The sequence below is a fragment of the Hyla sarda genome, chromosome 2, assembly GCF_029499605.1.
Source record: "Hyla sarda isolate aHylSar1 chromosome 2, aHylSar1.hap1, whole genome shotgun sequence".
In the NCBI taxonomy this organism is placed as follows: domain Eukaryota; kingdom Metazoa; phylum Chordata; class Amphibia; order Anura; family Hylidae; genus Hyla; species Hyla sarda.
In genome coordinates this window covers 495178315-495190407 of record NC_079190.1, presented here as the reverse complement: position 1 = coordinate 495190407, position 12093 = coordinate 495178315, and the positions used below count along the sequence as shown (strand labels likewise).

Genomic DNA, 12093 nt, shown 5'->3' with positions numbered 1-12093 from the left:
TGACCCCTATAACTTTTTTATTTTTCCGTGTATGGGGCGGTATGAGGGCTCATTTTTTGCGCCGTGATCTGAAGTTTTTAACGGTACCATTTTTGCATTGATAGGACTTATTGATCACTTTTTATTCATTTTTAAATGATATAAAAAGTGACCAAAAATGCACTATTTTGGACTTTGGAATTTTTTTGCGCGCACGCCATTGACCGAGCGGTTTAATTAATGATATATTTTTATAATTCGGACATTTCCGCACGCGGTGATACCACATATGTTTATTTTTATTTTTATTTACACTGTGTTTTTTTTTTTATTGGAAAAGGGGGGTGATTCAAACTTTTAATAGGGGAGGAGTTAAATGATCTTTATTCACTTTTTTTTTTCACTTTTTTTTTGCAGTGTTATAGGTCCCATAGGGACCTATAACACTGCACACACTGATCTTCTATGTTGATCACTGGTTTCTCATAAGAAACCAGTGATCAACGATTCTGCCGGATGACTGCTCATGCCTGGATCTCAGGCACTGAGCAGTCATTCGGCGATCGGACAGCGAGGAGGCAGGTAGGGGCCCTCCCGCTGTCCTGTCAGCTGTTCGGGATGCCGCGATTTCACCGCGGCTATCCCGAACAGCCCACTGAGCTAGCCGGGATGCTTTCGGTTTCACTTTAGACGCGGCGTTCAACTTTGAACGCCGCGTCTAAAGGGTTAATAGCGCGCGGCACAGCGATCAATGCCGCGCGCTATTAGCCACGGGTCCCGGCCGTTGTTAGAGGCCGGGCCCGACCCGCTATGACGCGGGGCCACGCCGTGGCCCCGCGTTATAGATCGGGAGTGGACACATGACGTTCCAGTACGTCATGTGTCCTTAAGGGGTTAATAACAGGTGAATTAAGGGATGCTACAAAACATCCGTCATGTACAGACGTTTTTACACCTCTGCCTACAGACTCCCACAGCCGGGACTACTACTACTCCCATCATGGAACAGACTTGTTTCCATGATGGGAGCAGTAAATCCCTAGCAGCGGGAGTTTGCTGGTGGCTGGGGAGGCTACATTAGTGTTTGTACTACTACGCCCATCATTGAACAGAGTCTGTTCCATGATGGGGGTTGTAGTACAGGGGCTGAGGGATTGATCGCGCTGGGTCTCACTTCTGACACCCGATGCGATCAGAAGTTATTAAGCAGGGGAGCGGGCGGCATGGTCCTCAACCCTGCTATCACTGATGTATTTTTTATAAGTATATATACCCCCCCGCCAGCGCATATAAGTATATATCTATACCCCCCGCCAGCGCATACTGTGACCCCGCCAGCGCATTAGTCCTAATTTTCTATTGCAGCGCTATAAGTGACAACCAAACCTATCAGAACGTATTCAGCAGCCGCCCCGCCAGATGATCCTGACAGATAGACTATTCATTCATATCGCGGCAGCTGTATATGTATATAGATGTGCTAGAGGGCAGACATATAGCGTTATCTGCCCCCACAGCGCTTCTATATACATATGCAGCTGCCGCGATATGAATGAATAGTATACCTGTCAGGATCATCGGCCGAGCGGCTGCTGGATGCGCTCCTGACATATATACTTGTCATATATAGCACATTTGTACAGCGTTATATATGACAAGTATATATGTCAGGAGCGCATCCAGCAGCCGCTCGGCCGATGATCCTGACAGATATACTATTTATTCATATCGCGGCAGCTGCATATGTATATAGAAGCGCTGTGGGGGCAGATAACGCTATATGTCTGCCCTCTAGCACATCTATATACATATACAGCCGCCGGCACTATGAATGAATAGTCTATCTGTCAGGATCATCTGGCGGGGCGCTGCTGAATACGTTCTGATAGGTTTGGTTGTCACTTATAGTGCTGCAATAGAAAATTAGGACAAATGCGCTGGCGGGGTCACAGTATGTGCTGGCGGGGGGTATAGATATATACTTATATGCGCTGGCGGGGTCACAGTATGCGCTGGCGGGGGTATAGCTATATACTTATATGCGCTGGCGGGGTCACAGTATGCGTTGGCGGGGGTATAGATATATACTTATAAATGGGCTGGCGGGGGTTATATTTTTACTAATTAATGCGCTGGCAGGGGCTAGATATATAGCGCTCTATGCCCCCCCAATAAACACTTATTATACATATGTCCCCTCACATTGTCCATTTTTAAAACCCCATGGGAGCCCTGATTGGCTCCTCAGTACCGGCCATTCAGGGCTCCCCGCGGGGAATTTAAAAATGAAAGTAAAAAATACATCGGTGATAGCAGGGTTGAGGACCATGCCGCCTGCTCCCCTGCTTAATAACTTCTGATCGCATCGGGTGTCAGAAGTGAGACCCGGTGCGATCAATGCCTCAGCCCTTGTACTATAACCCCCATCATGGAACAGAGTCTGTTCCATGATGGGGGTAGTAGTACAAACACTAATGTAACCTCCCCAGCCACTGGCAGACTCCCGCAGTGGGGAATTACTACTCCCATCATGGAAACAAGTCTGTTCCATCATGGGAGTAGTAGTAGTCCCTCAGCACTGCAGTAGTCTACTGATGTCACCTCTTCTGAGCATGCTCAGTAAAAATAATGTCCGTTATAATAACGGGCATTAACGGGTGTATTTTCTAACGTATGTCGGCCATAGACTTCAATGTTAAAAATAACATACGTTAATATACCCGTTTCTTGTGACGTGCGAAAAATTTGTGCACGTCACGTTATTTCTCCCGTCACAACTAACGTACGTTAGTCATGACGGGCTATAACGTGTGACAAAGGGTAAACGAAAAACCCATTGACTTTAATGGGGTTGTTTAACGTGTGTTAATAATTATGTTTCAAACGTACCTGTATTAACGGGAGAACCTTATAGTGTGAAAGCAGCCATATTTGTTGTTTATGTTGTGTGTATATTGTATGTGGGCTGGTAGGGTTGTGTCCAGGGTGGCTTTTTAGTCCCAGTCTGGCCCTGTCTGCGGCCATCACTGAACCCCACAATAATTGTAGGAAAGAGACTGGGATGATTGTGGATCCTATGTGATCACCACTTGAGGAGATCCTTGTGCAGATTGGTTCATACCTTCTAGGGGGGATGTAACGCTCACCTGGATAGAAGATAAACTAAGGTTCCTTTATGTTTTTTTCCTCAGGTCTATAATATGGAATCTTTACAGGAAAGTTCTGGAGGAACAATGAGTGGACTAGAAAACCCCATATCAGAGAATGGTAAGAGCCTTTCATACATCTGATGTTTTATTCTGTCATTATAAATTGCAGACTGAGGTTCCTTAAGATATTTCTTCCTGCTTTTTAGTGGTGGAGATATATATTGTATTGATAGTGCTCATCATAGACAGGGAGTGGGCGCAGTGTAGAACACAGGTCAGGAAGATAAAGTGACGCGTTTCAGGTGTTCAGATCGCCCTTAGTCATACTAAAAACTATCTGGCTGCAGCCATGTGTATATAAAGATCACATGACCTCCTACCAATAGGATTGGAAAGCATGTTTACCCTTTACATCCATGATCATAAGAGAGGAATGTAATATAACATTATAATTGTAACAAGAGAGAAGTCGGATCAGCTCACCCAGCGTGGACCCGCTGCAGCACGGACAGGTGCGGATTCACTGATATGCAATCAGGAAAGGAGGAGGTTCAGTGCAGCAATTTCAAACAGATATGTGGTTTATTTTATCATGCAAGCAGCATACAGGACAGGCATGGAGGTGACGCGTTTCGGCCGGTGACATGCCGCCTTACTCATCCTCATAACATGTACATTATAATTGTATAAGTAAACATTTTATTCTTTTTTTTTTTAATTTGTTTTCTTGGCTATTTTTGCTCAGCTTGCTGGGTGCTGTAGTACCTTACATGTTTTGGTATGCTTTTCTGTCTGGAGAGTATTGTAATTCCTTTTATTGTTTGTGCCTTTCCTCACTTGTGATCGTGTTTATAAAGGGTTAATATTTTCTTCAGTACTATTGGAAGAAGGCCATGTGATCTTTAAATATACATGGCCAAGACCTGATAGTTTTTAGTATGACTAAGGGCGATCTGAACGCCTGAAATGCGTCACTTTATCTCCCTGACCTGTGTCCTGTTAATTTAATGTAATGGAATAAAGAATCTTGGATTTCATCCTATGTCTCTGCTGGATCTTCTTGTTCTTATATAGAATCTGTTCCACATAATGTGTAAGTATCTAAAATGTTGCTGGTATTCAAGAGGGGATCAAACATATATTAAGGGTGCATGGAGCGGACTTAAAGGGGTACTCCGGAGGAAACTTTTTTTTTTTTTTAATCAACTGATGCCAGAAATAAACAGATTTGTAAATTACTTACATTAAAAAAAATCTTAATTCAAATACTTATAAGCGGCTGTATACTAAAGAGGAAATTATTTTCTTATTGGATTTCTTTTCTGTCACGACCACAGTGCTCTCTGCTGACACCTCTGTCCATGTCAGGAACTGTCCAGAGCAGGAGGAAATCCCCATAGCAAACCTATGCCACTCTGGACAGTTCCTAAAATGGACAAATGTGTCATTAGAGAGCACTGTGGTCCTGACAGAAAAGAAATCCAAAAAGAAAAAATTTACTCTATAGCATACAGCCGCTAATCAGTACTGAAAGGATTAAGAATTTTTAATAGAAGTAATTTACAAATCTGTCTAACTTTCTGGCACCAGTTGATTTAAAAAAAGAAAAAAAAAAGTTTTCCACCAGAGTACCCCTTTAAGAGTGCATGGAGCGGGCTTAGGAGGTGAGTCTTCTCTATACAGGGTGGGTGCTGGATGCGTAAGGGATTGTTCACATGATTATTTGCCCTTATGTAACTTGTATACATTGATATCTTATCAAATTCAGATGCCAATAAAAATATATATATTTACTAGGGATCGACCGATTATCGGTATGGCCGATATTATCGGCCAATAATCACGATTTTGGGCATTATCGGTATCGGCAATTACCTTGCCGATAAGCCGATAATACCCCGCCCCCCGCTGACTAGTTATTATTTTGTTATTTATACATGGCTTTACTTGATTCTTTCTGGGGAATATTAATCATTGCCTTCCTGACATTTTATTGGCTGAAATTTGGCGCAAAATTTTTGCACAGTTAGTTTTTGCACAAACACTTGGAGCAATTTTAACCCCTATAGCATTTTCATTTTTTCCTCATCACCTTCTAAAAATCATAACGCTTTCAATTTTGCACCTAAAAATCCATATGATGGCTTATTTTTTGCACCACCAATTCTACTTTGCAGTGACATCAGTAATTTTACCAAAAAATCCACGGCGAAACGGGGAAAAAAATCATTGTGCGACAAAATTGAAGAAAAAATTTCATTTTGTAATTTTTGGGGGCTTCCGTTTCTACGCAGTACATTTTTCGGTAAAAATAACATGTTATCTTTATTCTGTAGGTCCATACGATTAAAATGATACCCTACTTATATAGGTTGGATTTTGTCGTACTTCGGAAAAAATCATAACTACATGCAGGAAAATTTATATGTAAAAAATTCTCATCTTCTAACCCCTATAACTTTTTTTATTTTTCTGCGTACGGGCCGGTATGAGGGCTAATTTTTTGCGCCGTGTTCTGAAGTTTTTATCGGTACCATTTTTGTATTGATCCGATTTTTTGATCGCTTTTTATTAATTTTTTCATGATATAAAAAGTGACCAAAAATGCACTATTTTGGACCTTGGAATTTTTTTTGCGCGCACGCCATTGACCGTGCAATTTAATTAACAATATATTTTTATAGTTCGGACATTTTCGCACGCGGCGATACCATATATTTTTATTTACACAGTTTTTATTTTTTTTATGGGAAAAGGGGGGTGATTTCAAACTTTTAATAGGGAAGGGGTTACATGACCTTTTGTTAACTTTTTTTTTGCAGTGTTATAGCTCCCATAGGACCTATAACACTGCACACACTGATCTATGCTGATCCCTGCAAAGCCATAGCTTTGCAGGGATCAGTCAGATAGGCGGTCGATTGCTCAAGCCTGTAGCTCAGGCTTGGAGCAATCAATTGACGATCGGACGCCGCGGAGAGAGGTAAGGAGACCTCCGCCTGCGTCCTAGCTGATCGGAACATCGCGATTTTATCGTGATGTCCCGATCAGCCCGACTGAGCTGCCGAGAACGGTTTACTTTCGTTTTCAGACGCGGCAATCAACTTTGATCGCCACGTCGGAAGGGTTAACAGCACGCGGCACAACGATCTGCGCCGCACGCTGTTAGCCCAGGGTCCCCGCTATCGTTAGCAGCCAGGACCGACCCGGTGTGATGCGGGGGTCACGACGTGACCCCGTTTTTCACACCGAGCTTAGGGCGTACAGGTACGCCCTAAGTCCTTAAGAGGTTAAAATAGTAAAACTTTGCCAAAAGTGACCATGAACTGCAGGGATTCATTCGTGACTATGCAGTGGATGAGGTATATTAACTGTGTCTTTTTTAAAAAGGTGCAAAAATATTGCACATACGTTTAAATTAAAAAATTGCTAATTAATTCTACCTCTACCTTTCCTTAGAAAAATGACATCCTACAGCAAGTTCTGAGTTGATTTCAAATTTGGGCAAAATTTATCAAACCTCACTCCGTTTTGATAAATTTGGCGCACCTAAGCCAAAAACACAAAAAATAAATGCTGTGAAGTGGCTGCACACTGACACATATTGATAAGTCTCCCCCTCCGTGTGCACCTAGAAAAAAGGGATCCTGTTATCTAGATGTGTTGACTGTATTGTGTTTTGCTCATTTTATTTATTTGAACATTTATCTTACACAGGAAAGAAGCAATTTTCATGTCTGGAATGTGGGAAGTGTTTTAGGAATAAACCCCATCTCGCGGAACATATGAGAACTCACACAGAGGAGAAACCATTTTCATGCCCAGAATGTGCGAAGTGTTTTAGTAATAAATCATATCTTGTAAAACATATGAAAACTCACACAGGAGAGAAGCCATTTTCCTGTCCAGAATGTGTGAAATGTTTTAGTAATAAATCAAATCTTGTGGGTCATATGAGAACTCACACAGGAGAGAAGCCCTTTTCATGTCCGGAATGTGTGAAGAGTTTTAGTCAGAAATCACATCTTGTGGAACATATGAAAACTCACACAGAGGAGAAACCATTTTCATGCCCAGAATGTGTGAAGTGTTTTAGTCATAAATCAAGTCTTGTGGATCATATGAGAACTCACACAGGAGAGAAGCCATTTTCATGTCCAGAATGTGTGAAGAGTTTTAGGAAAAAATCACATCTTCTTAAACATCTGAAAACTCACACAGAAGAGAAACCATTTTCATGTCCAGAATGTGTGAAATGTTTTAGAATTAAAGCAACTCTTGTGGAACACATGAAAACTCACACAGGGGAGAAGCGATTTTCATGTCCAGAATGTGCAAAGTGTTTTAGTCAAAAATCAAGTCTTGTTTATCATATGAGAACTCACACAGGAGAGAAGCCATTTTCATGTCCAGAATGTGTGAAGAGTTTTAGACACAAAACAAAACTTGTGCATCATATGAGAACTCACACAGGAGAGAAACTATTTTCATGTCCAGAATGTGTGAAGAGTTTTAGTCATAAATCAAGTCTTGTGGATCATATGAGAACTCACACAGGAGAGAAGCCATTTTCATGTCCAGAATGTCTGAAGAGTTTTAGCAAAAAATCACATCTTGTAAAACATCTGAGAACTCACACAGGGGAGAAGCCATTTTCATGTCCGGAATGTGTGAAATGTTTTAGTCAGAAAACAAATCTTGTAAAACATCTGAAAACTCACACAGGAGAGAGACCATTTTCATGTCCGGAATGTGTGAAATGTTTTAGAATTAAAGCAACTCTTGTGGAACATCTGAAAACTCACACAGGAGAGAAGCCATTTTCATGTCCGCAATGTGCAAAGTGTTTTAGTCAAAAATCAAGTCTTGTGCATCATATGAGAACTCACACAGGAGAGAAGCCATTTTCATGTCCGTAATGTGTGAAGAGTTTTAGTCATAACTCAAGGCTTGTAAAACATCTGAGAACTCACACAGAAGAGAAACCGTTGTCATATACAGTATATGGCTAATGTTTTAACCAAAACTCAAATTCATATGTATACATGAGGACAAACATAAAGAAGAAGTCATAGCCATGTTCAGAATGTGGAAAATGTATTAGTAAGACATCTTGTTAACCCCTTAACGACCACGGACGTAAATGTACGTCCTGGTTTGGCGGGACTTCACGCACCAGGACGTACATTTACGTCCTGTGTATGACCGCGAGCATCGGAACAGTGCTCTCGTCATACACGGCAGGTTCCAGCTGCTAGTAGCAGCTGGGGACCCGTCGGTAATAGCTGACATCCGCGATCGCGCGGATGTCCGTCATTAACCCCTCAGATGCCGTGATCAATACAGATCACGGCATCTGAGGCAGTGCGATACTTTGAATGGATAATCGGATCGCCTGCAGCATTGCCGCGGCGATCCGATCATCCAGCATGGCGGCTGGAGGTCCCCTCACCTGGCTCAGGCCGTCTCCCGGGGTCTTCTGCTCTGGTCTGAGATCGAGCAGACCAGAGCAGAAGATCACCCATAATGCTGATCAGTGCTATGTCCTATACATAGCACTAAACAGTATTAACAATCAAAGGATTGCTATAGATAGTTCCCTATGGGGACATAAAAAGTGTAAAAAAAAAATAAAGTTGAAAAATGTAAAAATAAAAAGTAAAAAAAAGTGAAAAATCCCCTCCCCCAATAAAAATGAAAATTGTCCGTTTTTCCCATTTTACCCCCAAAAAGCTTAATTTTTTTCTATAAACATATTTGGTATCGCCGCATGCATAAATGTCCGTACTATCAAAATATAATTTAATTATCTCGTACGGTGAATGGCGTTAACGTAAAAAAATTTAAAATCCAAAAATGCTGCTTTTTTTGTCACATTTTATTAATAAAAAATGATCTAAAAGTTTTATATATGCAAATGTGGTATCGATAAAAAGTACAGGTGACGGCGCAAAAAATGAGCCCTCATACTGCCCTAAATATGGAAAAATTTAAAAGTTATGGGTGGTCAAAATAGGGCAATTTTAGATTACTGATTTTGTACAAAAAGTTTTATACAAAAATATAAAAGTATCTGGCCATGGGTATCATTTTAATCGTAGTGACCCACAGAATAAAGAACACATGTCATTTTTACCATAAAGTGTACACTGTGAAAACACTATACACCTACAAAATGTGCAAAAGTTTGGTTTTCATTTAAATTTCCGCCCTAAAAAAAATTTGTTTTGGGTTCGTCGTACATTTCATGGTAAAATTAGAGGTTTCTTTACAAAGTACAATTGGTCCCACAAAAAACAAGCCCTTAAAAGGGTCTGTAGATGGAAATATAAAGGAGTTATGGATTTTAGAAGGCGAGGAGGAAAAAATTAAAACGCTAAAATAAAATTGACCTGGTCCTTAAGGTGAAAATGGGCTTGGTCCCTAAGGGGTTAAACATCTGAGAACACACACAGGGGAGAAGCGATTTTTATGTTCAAAATGTGAAAAATATTTTCCAAAATGAAATATTGTACAAAACAAATGGAGAAAAAAACGGATATATTAAAATGCAGTGCACACCTATCAGTAACTACAATATTGGCCCAGATTTATCAAACTGTGTGAGAGAAAAAAGTAGAGTTATTTTCCCACAGCAGCCAATCACAGCTCAGCTTTCACTTTACCAGAGCTTGTTAGCTCATCTGTGATTGGTTGCTGTGGGAAAATAACTCTACTTTTTTCTCTCACACAGTTTGATAAATCTGGGTCATTGTGTATAAAATATGAATCTTTATTAGCAGAAGATATAAGAAAATACACGGATACAAAAAGACACTGTACAATTAAAAACAAGTAAAATTGCTCTAACCAGAGCAACCTACAAAAACATGAGGGGAGGATATAACCACCTCAAGAGGGCACATGTATATAAATGGTGGGTAGACAGTCCTTCTAGAGCCCCAACCTCATGTGTAAACCATATACAGTGTTCCCTCAACATACGATGGTAATTCGTTCCAAACGAGCCATCGTTTGTCGAATCCATCGTATGTTGAGGGATTCGTGCAATGTAAAGTATAGGAAGCTGTACTTACCTGTCCCCGCCGCTCTGGACCGCATCCCGCCGCTGTCTTCGGCCTCCGCTGGGCTCTCCTGGTCTTCTCCGGTCCTCCGCTGTCTTCTCCGGTCCTCCGCTGTCTTCTCCGGTCCTCCGCTGTCTTCTCCGGTCCTCCGCTGTCTTCTCCGGTCCTCCGCTGTCTTCTCCGGTCCTCCGCTGTCTTCTCCCGTCCTCCGCTGTCTTCTCCGGTCCTCCGCTGTCTTCTCCCGTCCTCCGCTGTCTTCTCCGGTCCTCCGCTGTCTTCTCCGGTCCTCCGCTGTCTTCCGCAAGGCCTTACTGGGCCTATGTAGCGACGTCATTACCTCGCTACGTACTCCGTTCCTGTTGGATGACGGGACGGCGGTCGCAGCTTCGTATTGACGTCACCGGAAAGGGCCGAGAAGACACCGGAGGACCAGCGCTGGACCCGAAGGGCACCCCGGAGCATCGTGGAGGGGTAAGTAATACTCACCGCACCACACGGGGAACATTAACCCCTTCATGACCCTACCCATTTTCACCTTCATGACCTGGGCATTTTTTGAACATCTGACCACTGTTACTTTAAACATTAATAACTCTGGAATTCTTTTACTTATTCTGATTCCGATATTGTTTTTTCGTGACATATTCTAATTTATGTTATTAGTAAAATTTCACTGATATTTGCATCATTTCTTGGTAAAAAATCTAAAAATTTCATGAAAACTTTGAAAATTTTGCATTTTTCTAACTTTGAAGGAAAATGGATATTCCAAATAAATTACATATTGATTCACATTTCCAATATGTCTACTTTGTGTTTGCATCAAAAAATTGACGTGTTTTTACTTTTGGAAGACACCAGAGGGCTTCAAAGTTCCGCAGCAATTTTCCAATTTTTCTCAAGATTTTCAAAATCGTACTTTTTCAGGGACCAGTTCAGGTTGGAAGTGGATTTGAAGGGTCTTCATATTAGAAATACCCCATAAATGACCCCATTATAAAAACTGCACCCCCAAAGTATTCAAAATGACATTCAGTCAGCGTTTTAACCCTTTAGGTGTTTCACAGGAATAGCAGCAAAGTGAAGGAGAAAATTCAAAATCTTAATTTTTTACACTGGCATGTTCTTGTAGACCCAATTTTTTAATTTTTACAAGGGGTAAAAGGAGAGAAATCACCCTAAAATTTGTAACCCAATTTCTCTCAAGTAAGTAAACACCTCATATGTCTATGTAAAGTGTTCGGCGGGCGCAGTAGAGGGCTCAGAAGGGAAGGAGCGACAAGGGGATTTTGGAGAGTACGTTTTTCTGAAAGGGTTTTTGGGGGGAATGTCACATTTTAGGAAGCCTCTATGGTACCAGAACAATGGACCCCGCCACATGTGACCCCATTTTGGAAACTACACCCCTCATGGAATTTAATAAGGGGTGCAGTGAGCATTTACACCCCACTGGCGTTTGAAAGATATTTGAAACAGTGGACTGTGCAAATTAAAAATTGTATTTTTCATTTTCACAGCCCACTGTTCCAAAAATCTGTCATACACCAGTGGGGTGTAAATTCTCACTGCACCCCTTATTACATTCCGTGAGGGGTGTAGTTTCCAAAATGGGGTCACATATGGATATTTATTGTTTTGCGTTTGTCAGAACTGCTGTAACAATCAGCCACCCCTGTGCAAATCACCTCAAATGTACATGGCGCACTCTCCCTTCTGGGCATTGTTGTGCGCCCCCAGAGCACTTTGCGCCCACATATGGGGTATCGCCGTACTCGGGAGAAATTGCATTACAAATTTAGAGGGTCTTTTTTCCCTTTTACCTCTTGTGAAAATGAAAAGTATAGGGCAACACCAGCATGTCAGTGTAAAAAATGTATTTTTACACTAACATGCTGGTGTAG

The 12093-nt window shown here is 41.5% G+C and overlaps 1 protein-coding gene across 4 annotated transcripts in view; it reads left to right on the top strand.

Moving 5' to 3' along the window:
* The window catches only part of LOC130357179 (zinc finger protein 84-like), a 378316-nt gene extending 367377 nt beyond the window's left edge, over window positions 1–10939 (top strand). For 2 of the 4 annotated variants that reach the window (XM_056559705.1, XM_056559706.1), the window contains exons 2-3: window positions 3171–3246; window positions 6846–10939. In XM_056559705.1, coding sequence (XP_056415680.1) covers window positions 3180–3246; window positions 6846–8047 — 1269 coding nt within the window. In that variant the 5' untranslated portion in view covers window positions 3171–3179 and the 3' untranslated portion in view covers window positions 8048–10939. The remainder of the gene's footprint in view (window positions 1–3170; window positions 3247–6845) is intronic. The other 2 variants (XM_056559703.1, XM_056559707.1) reach the window with 1 other exon arrangement.
* Window positions 10940–12093: the final 1154 nt, after the last annotated feature.